Source organism: Panthera tigris, chromosome E1, assembly GCF_018350195.1.
Source record: "Panthera tigris isolate Pti1 chromosome E1, P.tigris_Pti1_mat1.1, whole genome shotgun sequence".
Taxonomy (NCBI): domain Eukaryota; kingdom Metazoa; phylum Chordata; class Mammalia; order Carnivora; family Felidae; genus Panthera; species Panthera tigris.
The window spans coordinates 9,238,879-9,260,183 of record NC_056673.1 but is presented as its reverse complement, the minus strand read 5'-3'; the positions used below and the strand labels follow the sequence as shown (position 1 = coordinate 9,260,183).

General features: G+C 42.9%; 1 protein-coding gene across 7 annotated transcripts; it reads right to left on the bottom strand.

Moving 5' to 3' along the window:
- Positions 1-219: 219 nt before the first annotated feature.
- Positions 220-20,659, bottom strand: ZNF287 (zinc finger protein 287). 7 transcript variants are annotated; one of them, XM_042967062.1, is made up of 7 exons: positions 20,583-20,659; positions 19,760-19,803; positions 18,522-19,122; positions 17,774-17,874; positions 15,277-15,403; positions 14,706-14,792; positions 220-6,363 (listed from the first exon to the last, which is right to left on the bottom strand). In XM_042967062.1, exons 3-7 carry the CDS (start codon positions 18,922-18,924, stop codon positions 4,796-4,798), a joined length of 2,286 nt encoding a protein of 761 aa, XP_042822996.1. In that variant the 5' UTR covers positions 18,925-19,122; positions 19,760-19,803; positions 20,583-20,659; the 3' UTR covers positions 220-4,795. The 7 variants fall into 7 exon arrangements, with proteins under 7 accessions (XP_042822996.1, XP_042822995.1, XP_042822997.1 ...); XM_042967061.1 differs by lacking the exon at positions 20,583-20,659 and adding an exon at positions 20,167-20,303; XM_042967063.1 differs by lacking the exon at positions 19,760-19,803 and having other exon boundaries at positions 20,583-20,655.
- Between the last annotated feature and the right edge of the window lie 646 nt (positions 20,660-21,305).

Genomic DNA, 21,305 nt, shown 5'->3' with positions numbered 1-21,305 from the left:
TGAAAGTTCTGTTTTAGATTCAACCACTGAAGGTACTTTTGAGATAGTTCCAGATGATAACATTGTATGGTTCTGAAGCTGGGAAAGATCCGGGTGGGAGACCAAAACCGAAGTGAGGGTACAGAGGAGTGCATTCTTGATGGGGCTAGTCTCATTTAAAGATCTGAATTTAGGAAACTATAGAGAAGGGGAGACAAAAATAAACTTTCCATGCTCTAATCTCATCAAAATACAGTTTTATAAAATTGTAGGTACATACTGTTTGTGCTCGGGATTTCCATTAGCATTAATTTTACAGGAAGAATTCAACTAAGTGCCGGAGGCATGGGTCCAAACCCTTATTCTGTCGCTGTAGGACTGTATGACCTCAGGCAAGACACTTCAGCATCATGGCTATCACTTTCCCCATCCATACAGAGGACTTAGCGTTGCTTGCGAGTTCACACACATATTTACACATATCACTGTAGTGCACATGCTTGCCATTCTTAATGGCTACAGTGTTCCAAGGGGCTAGTAACTGTAGTGAAATAGCCAGGAAGAGAGTAACAAAATAGAGGACTAAGCACATTTACAGGCACATGCAAGTGAATTGATACCAGAAGATACAGCTGAAGAATGAAACCTAACACTCTAAGTTCTGAAGACCAAATAAAAGTTTAGCAAGAAAAACTAGCACTTAGATTTGCAGGAAACAGATCCTCAGGGTTCAGATTTAGATCTTATCAGAAACCTGCCTTAAGGAACGTGATGGGAAAGATGATTAGCTTATAAATACATGAATTACCAAGACATGTAATAGTTAAGACATACTAGGTACCACCTATTAACTGACATGCTCCCTTCCGTAAACTCTGCCGGTCCTGGTACAAGACCTCTTGGGGTTGTGCTTGCTGCTTTCTAGTGTACATATCACTTCCGTCCTCTCCAATTTAGTTGTATGCTTAAAAGGCTAAGTTGTTTGCTCCCCAGTTTGTCCCAGTATGTAATGACGGCTCTTAGAGATTCTGTAACTGATGAAATGAGTGCAAAGAGTTGCCTTTACAAGAACTAAGTTGAATGGTCAAGACCCAAAGGCTACCTGCTAATGACACCCCAGCAGCAACGAGCATACCTAGCGTCCAGAGCTTGGTTTCTAAATAGTTGCTGACTTAGCCAGGGATTGCAGGAGACATGGCTCATTCCATATCTGGGGCGCTGAACCTGAGATCTCTTGTGTCAGAAGGCAATGAAGTCCCCAAAGGCTAGAGAAGGAATGACAAGGGACCTGAGAGCTACTGGAAGGGTTCCAACTGGCCACATGGGGGACAATTTGAGCAACAGAAACAATGGCCATGACTGACGTAAACACATGGAATAATCTGTCATCACTGCCAACTCCTCACTCTGAAAACTGGTAAGTAAAGAACTGAAGTAGCGCCTTGCCTCCAGTGCACCTCCAGATGACGGAAAGCTCTGCCTTACAGACTTACGCATCAGGAAACGTTGAGAGAATGATAGAAAATTGCCGTGTTGCCAATCTTAAGGAAATAACTGATTTGGGGAACGAGCGTCATCACTGGGTACTACAAGTACCAGGTGAAAAGTTCTTGGTGGACAAGCTATCCACACCCTGCCAGCGTCAGTCTGGATCAACTGCAACGGAAAAAACACATCTGCACATTGGGAAGATACGGTGATTCCCATGATTCGCATCACGGATGGTCAACCAGATACTAATAAGACTTTTGATTTGATGCAACAGGAGACACATCGGTGAAGTGTTAATATTAAACATGTATATTTAACCTGAATCCAATCAAGGCTTTGGCCATAAATACTAATTTACAGAAGCCACAGGGGGTACAGGAACAAGATAAACCATATGTAAACAATCCGTTAAATCCTGAATGTGAGACATTCTACAACTGACCTGCTCTATTAAAAAAAAAAAAAAAAAAAAGGTCCTAGAGAAAATCAGAAGTGGGAGACACCTGGACAGATGAAACAGACATAGTAATTGAACTTAATGTGTGAAACTTGTTGGGATCAGCAGGGAAAATTTAAACATGAAACATGAAAGATTAGAGAATTCTTACTCATTTTTCAAGGTATGTAATGTATGTGGTAATGTGAAAGTCCTTATTTTTATGAGATGCATGCTGAAGTATTTAGGGGTGAAATGTCACGTCTAAGTAACTTTCCAGTCGTTCAGTAAAAAATGTTAAAATTTTAAAGCTAGGTGGTAGATATACCGTTCATTTTATTAACTTTTCTGTATATTTCAACATCTTTGTAATAAAAAGTTGTGGAAAATAAGGCTATCTGCTAAAAAAAAAAAACCAAAAACTTGAATTACATGTGGATCAGACAACTGTAAAAAGTGGGAAAAATACACAAAGACCCATGACTCTCCACTATTCTGTTACTGTCTAAGGGCATCCATTGCCTCAGCGTATCAGTGGAAGACTTTATAAATGCATTATTTACATAAAACAAAGGCAGGAAATACAAATTAAAGCGAGAAAAGGCGCTATGGACTGCAATACTCCACACATTCATGCCAGGAGGGGAAAGAGTGTCGTGTAAGATTTGAAGTGGCATTATCAATAAAAATTGTATCTTAAGTACAACGGTTATTTCTAACATGGTAACTATGGCATAGGCCTAACTCGAGTATTATGCAACCTGAAGACGATCTACACTTTGTGAAGGATGATTCCATGACATCAGGGTTAACTGAGGTGAAGACAAGGGAAAGCAGTAGCTTCTTGAAGAAAACACTCAACAAGAAAGCCTTGAAGATGCTAGCACCCCAGGTCTTTCCTTCGGCACCTGTCTGCAGGACGTTTGCTATCAACAGTAACATCCAAATGAGACTGCAATGGCCAATCATATGCTTAAAATGGTATTTATGGCACCAGAATTTAGATCAGTTTTTCTTCATCTAGCTCAGGAAAACTTCCTGTGCAGTGACGTCCCACGATTTCTTTAGGAATATCCCCACTGTTAAGAATTGATTCTTCAATTTTAAGTAGTTCCTCTTACCCAGCGAATGACCAGTATTTGTTAAGTATTTCTTTGCATGTGTGCACAAAAGTATTTTAAATTCAACCACCTTCACTCCATATCCGTTAATTATACCTTATAACTCAATTCTAACTTACCTACTTATTAATTCAACCGACATAGATCAACCACAACCTATACACAAGGCACTGAAGAAACAATTAAGAGCAAGATGAAATCTCAGCTCTCAGAATATGGTCTTATATTCTGATCGTGGAATGCTGTGGATATTAAACACAATAGTATCTTTACCTGTTTCTATTTGCATTTCTGCCTGTTTTCCTTTTATGTTCAGGACCCCACAAACTTAGTTAATATTGTCTAGTGATTGTTGCATCAATGAGTTTCTGCATCAATGCTTTTTCCAGTAAATGTTTTCTGACATTTTAAGAGTAATCCCTATTTTACTTACATGTATGAAAAACAACCAATTCCAATTATTCTTTTAAAATCAGTTGCTTCATTTTTAGTTCTTTCTTCTAAACAGGCTGAATTTGGTCTTAATTAGCCACTCTTACTTTCTTAGGTAACCCAAGTCGGACAATAGTTCATGTTGTAAGTTACCCGTGTATTCTTTCTTCACTGCTAAGTTTTCACCCTTGATTTTTTTCCCTGACCCACTTTCTGTAGTGAACTTAAATCTATTTTCCATGACTTGTTTTTCCCTCACACTATGTAAATAGCTGCTTTCACTACTTGTCTTGGGATATGGGATTGCATTTGGCAACCCATTTTAGTACGCTTCCTATGTCATTCTGTGACAGTACTTAATAGTTAAGACCATGTCCTTTGTCACATTTCACTACTTTAGTAAGCTTTCTGTTGTTGAATCAGCTGTGGTTTTCAGCACAAGCCCTGTGAAGATCCAGTTGGGAAGTCTGGGCCCTGAGCACAGTAGGCACTCGAGAAATGGGTCTCAATGGAAATGGGCTTTCTATGGCAAAATAGCCACAGGGGAACCTCAAGTTATGAGTTTAGGAGTCAGGTGAAAAAAAAAAAAAGGTAACTTTCTTATTTTTTCCTTTAGGATGACAGATGTCAAAACCTAGTGAAACTAAGGCTAATATGTTTTAAAGGTGAATTTAAGGATGGGTGTTTAATTTTTGCCTGTTTAATTTGTACACGTCTAAAGGTTATATATACATTAGTTATCCTAACAGATCATGTTTCATTAAGCTTCTCTTCCTTGAATATTTCAGTAAAGGAAAATGTAATTACACAGTTGTCACATAGAAATTAAGATACTTTCCACTGTATATATTTTGCAAACCTACTGGCTCCACATGGCAGTTATGGCATTAATAGGAAAAGGGAAGGGAACCCCTTATGTATTTAAGGCTTCAAAGCTGGGAAGTAATAAAGGCCTTAAAGCAGCTTTTTCAATTATCCCAAGATTCCTCGCTAGTGTGAAATCCCTACTTGATGGAAGCTTTCCCAAGTTACATTCATAAGGTCTCATTAAGAAGTACTTCAAATACACTAAGAGTTGATGAGTTACAGATTGGGTTTCTCTCTGGAATGAATTGAACTAGTAGCAAATAAAGGTTAAGGAGTGAATAAAGTTTTCTTTTTAAATTTCACATTAAATTTAAATAGCTTATATCCACATTACTAATTCTGATGCTTCTTTTGATACTTCTGCTGATATCTAACATATATTGCACTTCTTTTGAATAATGTTTTAACGGAGCACAAAATAAAATTCGGGTGAACTGTCAAACCTAAGTGAAGTCATCTGCCACATCCATTAATTATGATGTCTGGCACCAGTATGAACACGCTGATGCTGAATGAGGTTCGTACTCTGAGTGAAGGTTTTACCACATATACGGCACGCATAGGGCTTCTCTCCTGTGTGAATTCTCTGGTGTTGAATAAGGCATGTTCGCTGGCTAAAATCTTTATCACATTCATTACATTTATAGGGCCGTTCTCCAGTATGAGTTCTCTGATGTTGATTAAGTGACGAGGAATAAATAAAAGCTTTCCCACATTCATTACATTTATACGGCTTCTCTCCGGTATGAATCCTCTGATGTTGAGTGAGATTGGCACCCTGTCTATATGCTTTCCCACATATATTGCATTTGAAGGGTTTTTCTCCATTATGAATTCTTTGATGCTGAGTAAGGTGTACGCTCTGGCTGAATGCTTTTCCACACACGCTGCATTTATACGGTTTCTCCCCAGTATGTGTTCTGTGGTGTTGAGTGAGGTTTGCACTCTGGCTGAAGGCTTTTCCGCATATCTTACATATGTAGGATTTCTCTCCAGTGTGAGTAGTCTGGTGTTGAATGAGAGTTGAGGAATGAGCAAAGGCTTTTCCACATTCATTACATTTATAACACTTCTCTCCGGAATGAATCCTCTGATGTCGAATAAGGTAGGTACTCTGACTAAACACTTTCCAGCACTCATTGCATTTATACGGTTTCTTTCCGGTATGTATTTTTTGATGCTGAAGAAGGTGTGTACTCTGACTGAAAGTTTTCCCACACTCGTTGCATATATAAGGTTTTTCACCGGTGTGAACTCGCTGATGATTAATCAGTGATGAGCTGTGGCTGAAGGTTTTACCACATTCCAAGCATTTATACGGTTTCTCTCCAGTATGTGTCCTTTGATGTATAGTAAGGTGTGCACGCTGACTGAAGTCTTTTCCGCAGTCATCACACTTATAGGGCTTCTCTCCAGTATGAATTCTCTGATGTATGGTAAGGTGTGCACGCTGGCTGAAGGCTTTACCACACTGGTGGCATTCGTATGGTTTTTCTCCAGTATGCATTCTCTGATGTGCGATAAGGGATGAGATATGCCTAAACTCTTTCCCACATTCTTCACATTCATGAGATTTTTCTTTGGCATGGGTACTTTGGTGTTTCACGAAGGACGGGTTCTTCCTAAACTTTTTCCCACACACGTTACACTTATAAGGCTTCTCTCCAGGGTATATCTTTCTATGTACAATACCATATGAGACATGATTGAAGGTTGCCCTGCCTTCATCATACATAGTTTTATTATCTGATTGGGTACCAAACTGAATAATTAGGTTTGAATGCTTTTCAAAACTATTTCTATATATATCATATTTACTAAGACACTCTTCCATAGGGTCATCTTCTTGTGAGAGGACGGACTTCAAAGGGAAGTTTCTTCCGCTGGTGGGAATTTTCCTGAAGGTATCTGCTGTTTGCCTCTCTAATGTGTCATCGTAGTCATATGGTTCCTCCAACTTGATGGTCTGAGTACCAGTCTTTGTGAACTTAGAAGTATTTGTAACTGGAGTACACTCTTGGGCTTCTGTTTTCCATTCTGAAATAAAAAGAATATAAAAATATAAAAAGTTATCCTCTATTTGGAGAAAGGAAACTGCCAAAACAGAAACAAGATACTGAATGTGAATAAAATGCCTAAAAAGACTATGGCCTGGACAACCTCACAATGTGGTACTTAAAGCCTGGGAAAAGAGAGGGGCGCCTGGGTGGCTCAGTTAGCTGAGCAACCGACTCTTGATTTCAGCTCAGGTCATGATCTCAGGGTGGTGAGATCGAGCCCCACATTAGGCTCTGTGCTGGGTGGGGAGCCTGCTTAAGAAGTCTCTCTCCCTCTACCCTTCCCCACTTCTCTAAAAAAAAATAAAGGTTTTATTATAATTTTACAATTATTATTTTAATTTTATTATACAATCTTTATTTATTTTAAGTTTTTAAAAATTATTTTATTTAGAAAGAGAAAGAGTATGAGTGGGGAGGGGCAGAGACAGAGGGAGAGAGAATCCCAAGCAGGCTCCAAACTGTCAGGGCAGAGCCCAATGCTAGACCTGAAGTCACAAACTGTGAGATCATGGCCTGAGCCAAAATCAAGAATCGGACGCTTAACCAACTGAGCCACCCAGGCACCTCAATAAATAAGACCTTAAAAAACAAAACAAAACAAAACAAAACTTGGGAAAAGTGACTGCAGAAAACCGGAAGACCAAACCGTTGTAAAAGGAGAGGTTCCTCACTATTCAACATGGGCACAGTGCAATAAAATAGGTTAGGTCAGGTGACAGGATTACGAGAAGTGAAAACACTAGTAAGACTTGGGGTAACGTGGCCTCACTTTATGGACTGATTCGTATAAAGTAGATGCTAACTCTCATTAACTCCTCCCAGCCTGCTCAGCACAATCCTACATAATATCCCAAAAGCAATTCCATGGAGTGCTCTCCAGGCTCAAATATCTCCAGTAAATCTCTCCTAGTAATAGTTCTCAAGGTACAGTCCCCAGACCGGCAGCATAAGCGGATCACTATCACCTGGGAGTGTGTTAAACTGGTGCCCATCCAGACGAGCCCCATCAGAAACTTTGGAGGTAGGGCTGAGCCATCTGTTTCAGGAAGCCCTCCAAGTGGTTCTGATGTGCACTAAGGTTTGAGGACCAGTGGCTTAAAGGAGAAACGTTTAAAAAGTTCAAAATACCTCCACTTGACATATTCTGTCCCTAAATAATCCAGCTTTGCCTATTCTACTGTATCTTCTACCAAACTGCATAGTTAGCTTAACATTTAAATTCTCCACGTAACTTCAAGCTACTTCCTCATAGCACCTCATACGGGGGCCATATGAAAACCAGACTTAGGCATTCTCTTAAGGTAACTTCTCTACCCATTAAAACAATGGTACGGCCCAGCTGCTGTTTGTCCTTCTAGGAATCTTAAAGTACAGATTAGCTTGAATCATATGAGCTTGCCTTTCTATAGGTCAACATGACTGAAATACCAGCAGTCTCATGATTCAACCATATATAATGTCGGGGCCATGTCAGCACTTGGCCTTGCATTATTACTTCAGAACTTTGTGTGTTTCTTTTATTTCCAACTTAGACACAAATTCTGGGAAAGGCTTATGCTTCTTTTATGCTTCCTTCAGAAAATGGCCCAAGACTTGATATGGTGCCCACTCAACTGAATTGCTGGAATAAATGACAATAATTTGTTGTAAAAAGGTGAACCAAATGAAAGCATACACATACACACAAAAACAAAGTAAACGACAACAGCAAAAATCCCTGACTTCAAACCTAGCTGCAAAGCAATCATAGGTACTGACGCCTATTGTTTCCAGCAGGAGGTGTAAAACAAATTTAAATTACGGTATCTTTTTCCCTTGAAATCAGGTAAAAAACATAGGACTTCCAAATATTAAGAATTGTGTAATGGAATATAATGAAATATGGATTTTATAATATAGCAAAAGTGATGCCGGGTAGTTCAGAAATTTTCTAAGATGCAGACCAAAGTATAAAAACTTTACAAATGGGGCGCCTGGGTGGCTCACTTGATTGAGCATCTGACTTCGGCTCAGGTCATGATCTCACAGTTCACGAGTTCGAGCCCCACATCAGGCTCTGTGCTGATGGCTCAGAACCTGGAGCCTGCTTCAGATTCTGTGTCTCCCTCTCTCTCTGCCCCTCTCCTGTGCGCGCTCTCTCCCTCTCCCAAAAATAAATATAAAAAAAAAATTAACATAAAAAAAACCTTAATATATCCATTCCATAGACTCATATGCAGTCATTAAAAATAAGAGCTGCCATCAATCAATAAATGACGAGAGTAGGGATAATGGAATATTGATAACTGATAAAGATAACTAGGTAGGTTCACATACATTGACATGTAAGGGTGTATAGGACACATTATGTAGAGCAAGATCCACTCTGTGTAAGGATATGCTATATGTAATATAGATACACATACACAGAGAGTAACAATCTAAGGGGTGAAAATCCTGGTAATGGGTGAGGAGAAGTAGACAAATACTTCATTTTCCTTCCTTGTACTGACTGAATTTACAAATGACTTTTATTACTCTGATTCAAACACAAACATCATAGTTGACATTAGAAAATGCTTGGGAGTAATGTTAAATGAAAAAAGTAGTATCATAACTAGCATGAAAATGCACTGGAACTAGACAAATATCAAAGTGCTAACAAGATTACAGGTTTTTAAAAAATATTTTCCAATTTTCAATAAATTGGATATATGACTTTTATTGCTATTTAGTACTAGAAATGTAGTTATATTATTTTTATATAACAAAAATATTTAAACACAACTCCCTCAAACCAGGATTTGTCACTCTCCCCTCCAAAAGAACAAAATGAGAATGTTAAGGGACTGTACAGGTAGAGGTGTGCGGGCACACACACACAAATGAGAGGACCAGAAGCTGAGTTTCAGTCTGATACCAGGAAACCGGACAGTCTATGGCAGAGCGCACCGTATACCTGAAAAGTACTAAAGCGAGAACAAGCTTAAAATAACAAGGCTGAATCATGACCATGAAGAAATGGATATAATATACATTTTAAAATCAATCAGCTTACCGGAAATTCAAAAACCGATGTTATTAAACTGTGCTTAAATCTATGTATTTAACCAGAAAGGGCCGGTTGGAAGTGCTAAGTGTCTAGTCAACAGGGCCAAAAAATGGTGCAATACTTCTAGCAGATGAGATCAGTGTTGACTTAGGTAACCAAAGAAAGCTTCAGGGGGAGGTAGGATTGGAGTGGAACCTGAAAGAATGGCTATAGGTCCTGAATAAACAACTATCAAAGTTCTGAGACAGGAGTGGCCAGTGAAGACCAATACTATTGTTCTATTTGTGAATTATCAAAGTTTCCGTTTCCTGAAGTATGACTAATCAGGTATCCAAACCAAAGGGTCAACTTATGATGTATCTCTACGCCGGTAAGACAGGAAAATCCTCAGAGGCCAAAACTCAAGCAAAAGCAGGGAGACAGGAAATCAGCAAGAGCTGACGGAGACAGCCCCTCCATCTGTTTAATGACCTTACACTTCCATTTTGAGGGGCAAGGGCCCAAGGGCCAAAAAACAAAGCCTGAGGCCCTAACAAGGGGGGGGTGCTCACAGGACTCCTGAGCATAGAGGATTACACTCCGCTGAAGGACTGGCTAGAAAAACCAAACAAAACTTAAAAAAAAAAAACAAAAAAACAACCCTCACTTCTACATAATCTTTTCTCAGTCTTGGTGCTCTTTGGAAGAAGAAAATTCTCCTCCTAAAATACATAACCATAAACTGTCCCCTCTTGTGAATTTACAGTGCCAATGCACGCTACCTGAAAGTCAATCTAAAAAACTTCTCAGGTTCAAATTAAAGTGATCCCAGGGGCGCCTGGGTGGCTCAGTCAGTTAAGCGTCCTGCTTCAGCTCGGGTCATGATCTCGCAATACGTGAGTTCGACAGCTCAGAGCCTGGAGCCTGCTTTACATTCTGTGTCTCCCTCTCTCTTTGCCCCTCACACACGCACGCTCTCTCTCTCAAAAATAAATAAACATTAAAAAAACAAGCGGTCCCAGACTGGCAGTACCCTCCAGAAGACTATCCTGACTTCTAGTTCAGGCTCACTTCCGTTATGTCATGCATATTTTCTCAGTGTCTAGAGTGTGCCAAAATCATTCCACGAAGAATTTACTGTGGTAGAGGCACGTTCTGTGCTATAGGTATATATAGGTCATTCTGCTATAAATTATGAGAAGAATTAGCTTTTCAAACAGCGTGACCCTTAAAATATCTAATGACCAGGTAAGTTAACAAGTATTAGAAGTCAGTGACTTAAAAAAAAAAAAAAAAAGGCAATAGACAAGCAAGAATCAAGAGCATAGTGCACTTCTCTTGTAGACAGAAAGACACGTAAGAATATCTTTATGATTTCTATTTGCAAAGAGAAACTCGGAAGGAAAAACCAGAAATAAATAGGGGGTAGATTGGAACAGAGCAGAAGGGATGGGAGCATATACCTTTCTACACAGTTTTGACTTCTGAACCAAGTTAATGTTTCTACATACTCAAAACCGGAAGATTAAAAACCAGAAAACAAGAAAACACTAAAACTGAATACAAATAGAGTCAAACAAACCCTTAAGCTGCACAGCAAACCCTTAAGACAGCTAAAAGGAAAGAATTGAAGGAACTTTTGAACTTAGTATTCTGTGTAAAGTACACAGAATTCTTAGTATTAGTGGGATACATTGTAAGGACAGAAAGGACTCTGAAGAAATTTTGAACATTACCCAGTTTGTTATTGGTAGTGATAGGCAGTGACCTAATTCTGAAACCATTTTTCTGTGTGTTACATGACAGGGCGAATCAGTATATACTAGTGCTCTTGAGAACCAGTTGTTCACCTGGTATGGAAAAGGAAATACAAGACGTAATAGCCTTGCGGTGCTGGATATCAGTCAGTTGTCAGTGTGAACTCATGATTAAGAGAACCACATACATACATATGCATACTTCCCAGCTCTATCCACTGGAAGCAACGGTACCCACAGTAGTGAGCACACTTCCTGCCCACATTCTGGTTTCTAAGTACTATTCCCTATCAAAATGAACCAGGGTACTTTGGAGAGCCTCCAGGTCTAAGGTAGGCACAAGGTGAGTCAAAAGAACATTCTATTGTGCTAGAAAGCAAGGGAAGGATTAAAGACTAATGGGGACCTGTCAAAAGGACATGGGACTTGGTTTGCAGGGCTCCTATTACCCAAACTGGGGACAAATGAGCATGAAAAACAAAAAACAAAACAAACCAGGAATTAGTGGACTAATAACACCCTGTAGTTGGAAAAATTCCATTAGTCTACAGTGCTATGTACACATAAAAATGAGACAGAAGGAGAACTGTGCTTTACAGGAAAATGCTAGTAATCCTTGAGAAGAGAGGACTGAATCGGAAAATCACCATCTTGCAACCAGCAATATGATAAAGCAAGAATCAACAATGGAGGCCAAAAATGCTTAAATAAAATATTACCAGGGAATAGAATAGTCATGTGGCCTCTAAGTATCACTCCACAGATTGCTTACCGATTATAAAGAAAAAAACCCTGCACCTTTAAAATGGAGAGATCTGGCCAACAGCACCTGAAGCAAAATGAGTATCACTAATGAGACAAATGGCAATGCAAAGTATACACCTGAGGTTGTTTTGGTGAGAATATTTGATCTGAATCTAAACATCAGGAAACTATCAGGCAAATCTAGGTTGTGGGTCATTCTAAAAAATATCTGGCCTGAGGTGCCTGGGTGGCACAGTCAGTTAAGCATCCAACTTCGGCTCAGGTCATGATCTCATGCTCGGTGGGTTCGAGCCTCATGTCAGGCTCTGTGCTAACAGCTCGGAGCATGGAGCCTGTTTTGGATTCTGTGTCTCCCTGTCTCTCTGCCCCTCCCCTGCTCACACTCTGTTTCTCTCTCTCTCAAAAATAAATAAACATTAAAAAAAATATTTAAAAAAAACCTGGCCTGGATCCTTCAAAAAATGCTCCAAGGAAGGTAGGAAGGAAAGAGAAAAGAAAACAGAAAAGAAATGAGGAAAGAAACAAAAAGAAAAGAAAGAAAAGGAAAGGCGGAGAACAATTCTAGACTAAAAGGGACTAAAGACACAGGATAACTAAGTGGAGCACAGGATTCCTGACAGGAGATCCCGGAAGGGGGAGAAAAACTGCATGATATTTGGGGACAGTGGGGGAAGTCTGAATATGGGACTATACAAGATACACATCTTGTATAAATGTGAAATATGTGAGGGGAGAGAACGATGAGCCTATGTCGAAGAATGGGAGATACACGCAGAAATACGTGGGGGGGATGTCATGATCCCTGCAACAACTAACTTTCAGATGGTTCTTTGCAAAAGCAAAGTGTGTGTGTGTGTGTGTGTGTGTGTGTGTGTGTGTGTGATGTCATGATCCCTGCAACAACTAACTTTCAGATGGTTCTTTGCAAAAGCAAAGTGTGTGTGTGTGTGTGTGTGTGTGTGTGTGTGTGTGTGATGTCATGATCCCTGCAACAACTAACTTTCAGATGGTTCTTTGCAAAAGCAAAGTGTGTGTGTGTGTGTGTGTGTGTGTGTGTGTGTGTGTGTAGAGAGAAAAAGCAGAAGTGGCTAGGGGCGCCTGGGTGGCTCAGTCGGTTAAACGGCCGACTTCGGCTCAGGTCATGATCTCTCGGTCTGTGAGTTCGAGCCCCGCGTCGGGCTCTGTGCTGACGGCTCGGAGCCTGGAGTCTGCTTCGGATTCTGTGTCTCCCTCTCTCTGATCCTCCCCTGTTCATGCTCTGTCTCTCTCTGTCTCAAAAATAAATAAACGTTTAAAAAAAAAAAAAAAGCAGAAGTGGCTAAATAATGGTAGCTGGAAGTTCCAGGTGACAATTACACAGGTGTTCAATGTACTGATTCTGCAACTTTTCTGTAGGTTTGAAGTCCTTGCGGAGGAAGGCAGGAATGGGAACACCAAAAAGCCCATCAACAAGAAACAGGTTCAATAATTTAGGAGACACACAATAAAATGTGATGCAGATACTAAAAAAAAAAAAAAAAACAATGAGGAAGTTCTTTATATCCTCACTTGGAACACTTTTCAAGATATACTTAAAAAAAATTTTTTTTTGAGAGAGAGAGAGAGAGGGCTTGGGGATGGAGGGACAGAGCGGGAGAGAGAGAATCTCAAGCAGGCTTCATGTGTGAAGCTTGACGTGGGGCTCGACCCCACGACCCTGGGACCTGGACCTGAGCAGAAATCAAGAGTCAGATGCTCAACTGACCGAGCCTCCCCAAGTGCCCCTAGATATACTTTAAGTGAACAAAAGCAAAGTACAAAACTGTGTGTACTTTGCTACCATTTCTGTTAGAAAATGGAGAAGACATTACAAAAAATTTTTTTTTCCCAAACGTTTATTTGTTTTTGAGAGAGAGAGAGAGAGAGAGAGAGAGAGAGAGAGAGAAAGAGACAGAGAGACAGAGAGAGACAGAGGGCGAGCAGGGGAGGGGCAGAGAGAGAGGGAGACAGAATCTGAAGCAGGCTCCAGGCTCTGAGCCGTCAGCAGAGCCCAACGCAGGGCCTGGGCTCAAACTCGTGGACTGCGAGATCATGACCTAAGCCGAAGTCAGACGCTTTACTGATGACAGAGCCACCCAGGCGCCCCGAGAAGAAGCCCTTTTTATATTGACTTGATACGCAAACAAAACACCTTAACAGAAACAACTAGAAACAAGCACCAGTTGTCGGGTGCTGGGAGAAGCAGGAACTGGGTGAACGTGCTATACAACGAGAGAACGTTTTTGAATCTTCTGAATTTATACATTTTTAAATTAGAAAATAGAGTAAGTTAGGAAAGTGGAGGCAGGAGGCTACAGGGTTTGCTGGTGAAACAGAATAAAAGAAATTTAAAAAGAAGGTCCGAAACTTAAAATCTTAGGGACATTCACGCATGCTTAAAAAGGAGGGCAGGAGGGGTGCCTGGGGGGCTCCATCTGTTGAGCGTGCAACTCTGGATCGAGGCTCAGATCACGATCTTGTGGCTCGTGGGATCAGGCCCCGCACCGGGCTCTGCGCTGACAGTGCGGAGCCCACTTGGGATTCTCTCTCTCTCCCTCTGCTCCTGCCCTGCTTGTGTTGTCTCTCTCAAAATAACTAAACTGTGTCCCTTCCTGAAAATGGTATCTGTCAGGAAGCAACGCCGAACAGTTCAGTGCTCCTGACAGGCTGGGATGTCTTTGTGGGGATGCCTTGGCCACACTTAAAAAACAGATCTCACTGCAGTCAGGCTCTGAAGGACAAACAATCCCACGCCAGTTGTGCTCTCACCTGGACTAGGGCCTTCTAAGATTTCTTTTATCACCATCCATGGTTCTTCCAACATGGGAATCACAGTTGGTCGGTACACGGTCAGTCCTGTTCACGAGGAAACAGAAGGAGTTTTATCCTGGAGATAAACGGTTGTTCGAATTTTATTACCTGACTTCTACTTATTTGTGAGGACAGACTTCTACGGGAAAACAATGGTTCACGGACAGGATGTAGTGGGAGAATTAGATCACTGTCCTTTCCAGAGCTAAAATGAACATTTCCTGCCACCCAAGAGGATATGTGCATAGAGATCATGGCGGGAGGAGACCACAGGAAAGGTAGGAAATGGGCAAGGCGCAGTGCTGTGTGGAAGCCCAGGGAAGCCGGGCATCACAGTTTTCAATGATCCTTCACTTAGAAACCTTTTATTTGGGAAAAGGGAAAACATTTCTGTGCCTGAACGGGACGAGCACGCTCACCTCTAGGCCCCATTCTTAGCAAAATACTTTAGAGACCAACCCATTTTTAACAAGAGAGGAAAGGAGACTTGGAGGGTATGCTGGCAGGAGCGGGCGTAGATGATGCTTACCCAGAGAAACCATGTTCCAGTAGTTCTGTAATGTCACAGTCTTGTACAATTCCTTCTGTACAGGACGCATGATCTCCCAGTCCTCCTGGGTGATATCCACAGCCACATCTTTGAATGTCATCGATTCCTAAAACATCAAATATAACCTGGTTCAAGAACTGGTAGAATGAGGACAGTGAAAATGCCAAGTGTGTGTGTGGTGAGGGGACTCGCCGAATCTTGAGCCTCAGTAAGACCCTAAAGGTCTAGTTAACACCCTCACCCGAGTTATGGATGAGAACACCTGAACGGTCCTACAGGGGAGTCTGAAAATAAAGCAGAATTTATCATCACATTTTCGGCTGGCACTGGCGCATGTGTTGGTGACTGCATCTTAAAGAAGAAAGGGCTTTACAAAGATGACACCCTTGAATGGTTGTGCTTTTTTGAGCTTTGCCTCAAGAATTCAGTGTGTTATTGGGGCGCCTGGGTGGCTCAGTCGGTTAAGCGTCCGACTCTTGATTTCGACTCAGGTCATGATTTCACAGTTGTGAGATCGAGCCCTGTGTGGGGCTCTGCACTGGACGTTAAGCCCACCCACTGAAGATTCTCTCTCTCTCTCTCACCCTCCATGACTCCCTCCCTCTTCCTCTGCCCCTCCTCCCTCGCTCACACGAGTGTGCATGCTGTCTTTCTCTCTAAAAAAGAATTCAATGTGCTGTAATTTGAAATTTTAAGCTATATTTGTGTGTCCTACGATGAAATGCAGAGCTCCTCCTTCCTTTTCAAAATAAAATTGAATGGTATTATGGGTACCATTGCTTCCAGTGGATAGAGCTGGGAAGTGTATATATGAATGAATGTATGTAGTTCATACATACATGAAGTGTACCTGCCTGGCTCACTAGGTAGAGCCTGTGACTCTTGATCTCGGATTTCTAAGTTTGAGCCCCACATTGGGTGTAGAGATTCCTGAAAAACAAAACCTTTAGGAGCGCCTGGGTGGCTCAGTCGGTTAAGCATCTGACTCTTGATTTTGGCTCAGGTCATGATCTCCTGGTTGGTGAGTTGGAGCCCTGCCTTGGGCTCTGTGCGGATAGCCTGGGATTCTCTCTCTCTGCCCACCCACCCCCTCTCTCAAAATAAATAAATAAACATTAAAAAACATCTAAAAATCTTTAAAACTGGGACCAAAACTCACACTGTTGAACTGTTATACTTTTATAGATACATTTCTCAATCTGGCAAGGTTAGTATTCCTCTTGGCTCTTTCTTCCTTTTGTTACACAAAACTGATTACTTCTCCATGTCTTTCAAATGAACTTTACGTTTCTTAAAAAAATTATATTGGGTTTTCAAATTACATTTTCAATTTATAATTTCGGGAGAACAGACGATTTATAATATTTAAAGCTTCTTTCGTGTCTTACAGAATGATACACGATATGGATGTACTATAAAATTTATATTATGTTTAGTCCTAGATATCTTAAATTTTGGGGGTGGGGAATCTTTTTTTGCTTTTAAGTTTATTTTGAGAGAGAGAGAGAGAGAGAGAGAGAAAGAGAGAGTGAGTAGGGGAGGAGCAGAGAGAGGGAGAGAGAGAATCCCAAGCAGGCTCCATGCTAGCAGCATAGAGCCCAGGACTCGAACACATGAGCCATGAGATCATGACCTGAGCTGAGACCAAGAGTTGATGCTTAACTGACTGAGACACCCAGGCGCCCCTGTGCATGGAATCTTTTATTTCATCTTAACATCTGTCTGATTTTAATGTGTATGTACAAAAGTGATGTTTAAACATTTATTTTGGAGAGAGAGAGTGAGAGAGAGAGAGAGAGAGAGAGAGAGAGAGAGAGAGAGAGAGACAGCACGAGCAGAGGAGAGGTAGAGAGAGAGGGAGACACAGAATCCGAAGCAGGCTCCAGGCTGCCAGTGTCAGGTGTGTATTTTTACAGTAAAACTTTCTCTGAAGGTGGCCTGACGTAACACAGACTTACGATCAACATTACACCACAAAACACATGGCCTTTAATTACTTGTTAATGAGAAAAATAACATTAGCAACCACTGCTTATTGATGGCTTACTGTAGTCCAGGCTAACCACAAGTCGCATAGTATTTAATCCTCCCAATCTAACAGGTAAATTCTATTTATTAGAGTTTAATAATTCAGGCCAAGTGTGGTCAAGTATCTTGCTCCAAATCATAGGTTCAGAACCACGAACTAAATCTGATCATCTGGCTGTGGAGGTCAATCCCTTAACCTCTATGGTTGCTGCCTTACAGTCAAAAAGTGAGGAAGGGCATATCTGGGGAAGGCTCTCCGGAGCCTATTTCCTACATAGGGCAGTCACTTACCTTAACAAACAGGGTGGATTTAAAGAGAGAAACTGATGTTTAAGTCCTAGATTGGGCTTTAGGGGGCAAAGAAGTTACAGGGCCAGGACAGAAAACGTCCTCATACGTACACCTCTTAATAAGCCATTTTAAAATCATAGAAGAAACCAACACTTACTTTGGTCACCAAGTCATTTAACCATCCTGCCTGGAAAGCAGGTCTTCCTTTGGGGTCTTCCTCTGGGGTCTCTTGGGGAAGGGCAGAATGCTGAGGAGCAGCTAGGGAAGAAGGGAGACCGTGATGGAGATTAGTCCTGTTTGAACAGCCTACGAAATTCTTCACCAGATAGATGCCTACACTTTCCTACAGTGAGAAGTGAGAAAGAAACCAAAACCAGCACCCACACTTCAAAGAAGCAGAGGGAAGGGCCGATGATTTGTCCTAAGATGTCAAACCAGGCTTCAAAAACAAGTCTGTTCTGGGACGGCTAAGGATACGTACTAAATTCACAATTTTCTCCTAAAGCGTCATGTGATGTAAATTTTGTGTGTTGTGTCTGAACAAGGAAATGTTTCTGGACCCTTTTCTACCTTTCTGCAAGCATGTTACTGTAAAACCTAATTCACAAAAGCAAATGGTTTCTTTGCAGAATGGCTCAAACCTCTGCAGGTGAAATTCCTGAGGGCTCCCACAGGGGTAATCTGATTGTGTCTGGTCACTGTTTTAAGCCATCGGGTAAGGTGTGTGTGTGGTCTCCAGCAGTCTGGCAGGGGCAGACCAGGCAGGATGGGGCGCACGTTCAAGTGTGTTCTCACTCACTGAGCTCTGCTCTCGCCGGTTTCTTTAAAGGGCTGCTCTGTGACAGTCCCGGTTAGTCTTCTCTAACCACCCAGGACTCTTCCCCTCTCTGCCCTACAATCCTCACCTTCCTCTTCTAGAATCTGAGTCAAATCCTCCACCAGAGTCACCACTTCCTCACTGCTCTCTGGGTACTGGGACTTCACCCACGTCCTAACCTCCCCAGGCAGGATGGTCAGGAATTGCTCTAGCACCAGCAGCTCCAAGATTTGTTCCTTGGAGCGAATCTCAGGTCTTAACCATTTAAGGCAGAGCTCTCGGAGTTGATTCAATGCCTTTCGAGGACCAGCTATGTCTGGATATGGGAAATTTCGAAAATTCTGTCGACAGGTCTCAGTGTCACGCAAGAGTCTCAAAGCATGAGTTTCCTTCTCCACATTGTGGGGTCCACTCTGAACCTTGTCTGGCTTCCACATTAGAAGGATTTGGGAGCGTGAAGAACTGGTCATCCTCTTGCACGGGGAGAACATTGCTACAGACAGGAAGGTCAGTCTGGCAGTATCCTTTATTTTTCCAGTAGTGAGCCAACTGCTTGAAGTCTCATGCTAGAGCCACAAAGACATTCTCTCAAGGGCTGCTGCAGCCAGGGGCAGAACAAGGTCAAGGTAGAGTCAGCAGCCTTAGTTACAGATTTGGAGCCCAGAACTTGCAGGGATGGTTAAGAGACCCTAAAACACAAGAACAGACCACAAAGTCAAGAATTCCTGGTGCCCTTTGCTATGCGCATACACCAACAGAGATCGCCTACTCAGTCTGCACAGATAAACACAATCGGACTTTACCTTGGTCTTCCTCCCCTACATCCTTAGATTTGTATGATAAGTGCAATCTGTTGGGGACAGGGGATGGGACTGCCATCAAAAGGTGGTAATAGAGGGGCACCTGGGTGGCTCAGTTGGTTAAGTGTCTGACTTCGGCTCAGGTCATGACCTCACGGCTGGCTCGTGAGTTAGAGCCCCGTGTCGGCTCTGTGCTGACAGCTCAGAGCCTGGAGCCTGCTACGGATTGTGTCTCCCTCTCTCTCTGCTCCTCCCCTACCCGCGCTCTGTCTCTTTCTCAGTAATAGACATTTAAAAAAAATATTTCTAAAGAATTAAAAAAAAAAAAAAAGGTGGTCATAAAAGCAAAGACCTGGATCATGAGCCAAACAACAGATCAAACTTCTAACTTGTTGAAAAAGAAATTAAACTTTTACAGAGGGGGCAAGAAAGCTTCAGTATTTTTCTGTTACTTACAGAAGCTGTAAAGGACGGAACTACCTCTCAAGAACAACAGAGCGAATCTATTAGGTACTTAGAACGATACCTGAGAATTTCTTCTTAATAAAGTGCTCAAGGTTCCCAAGGAAACTGTCAAGGAAAAAAGGGCAAGCCATTTACCTGCTTTGCATATTAATGCCAGACTATTCTAGCTTTTAGCTATCAGAGGGCTGGGGAGACAAGCCGGTAAGACGGGGGACGGGGGACGGAGGGGGGGCGGGGAGTAGAAGAGGCTGGTGTGATTTGAAGCCCTTTTAAATGCTTCTACAGGAGACAATTCCTTAGGAATAAATATGAAACCGGGATTCCCGAAGAAAACCTCGGAACAGGCCAGACCTGGAGCACGGACACCACCTGTCCGCGGGCCCCAGTTCTGAGCCCTCCTCAAAGCTCAGTCGTGTAACCAAAGCCAACTGTGTACCAGGCCCTGCAGGGGTGACGCGCCGGCCTCACCCGTCGCCTGCCCTTCCCGGTCGGGTGTCCCTAACACCTCTTCGGCCGGGGGGTCGCGGGCAGCGGGGGAGCGAGTGGGGACCCGACGACGCGCTGAGCTGGGACCGGGCCCCCCACAGCAACCTCCACCCCGCGTTCGTCTTCTCCGCAGGCCGCGAGCACGGGCTCCCGCGCGTGGACGGGCTGGGGCTCCGGCCTGACCGCGCGGACACTCGCGCCCGGCGCCCTCGACATCATTACCTGTCGCGGGGACCCGGCGGACGCGCAGCCGGAGCGGCCCGAGAGGCCCGGGGCAACAATGGCGGCGGGGGCGCGGGCGCCTGCGTGGCGAGCTCAGCCCCGCGCTGCAGAGGGGCCTCTGGCTCCGCCACTTCCCTAACCCGGAAAGCACGACGTGTCTCGGCCGGGAGCCTCACCTTCCAGCCCGCTCCTGAGAAGCCTGGCCCGGAACGCGCCGCGCCTCGGCTCCGCCGCGACCTCGCCTCAGCGCCACTGCGCATGTGCGCAAGGAGAACGCTGCGCGCCCGCTGAGCCAATCGGAAGCCGCGTCCCGGCCCTCCCTCCCGCCGGAGCCTCATTCCTTGGACCTGTCTCCATGGTAACCTCCTCCACCCATCACTGCGACTTGCTCGTTTAGGCTGCAAGGGTCTGAAGGGAACTTTAAAGTTTCCCTGGTCAGAAGCAGGTCTGGTAGATGACTGGGAGGTCGGGGAGCGTCTGGGCGAGGAGCTAGCATCTGGGCGAGGGGGCTGCGGATGGGTGGTTAAAGCTCCGTGCTAATTAACTAGAGAAAACCTGGTGCCAGAGTTCCTACAGGAAGGATGGGCAGACAAGATGTGGGTCTAAAGGTAGAACCCAAAGTGCGTTTTCGGGCTTTACTGTGTGTACACATTCACTCTTAAATGTTCTGAGTCCCTCCTAAGGAATCTGATCTTGAGACTCAGATCGGAAAAAGGGATAGAGAGCGTGTTGTTTATAGAAACACAACAAACCTCCATAAAACCCTTGAAAATAAAAGGATAGAAAAACATTCCAGGTGTTCCTGTTGTCTACTGCTGTGTTGGTAAACCACCCAAAACTAAATGGTTTTAAAGAACAACCATTTTATTATGCTCATGGATTTCACTGGTAAAGAATTT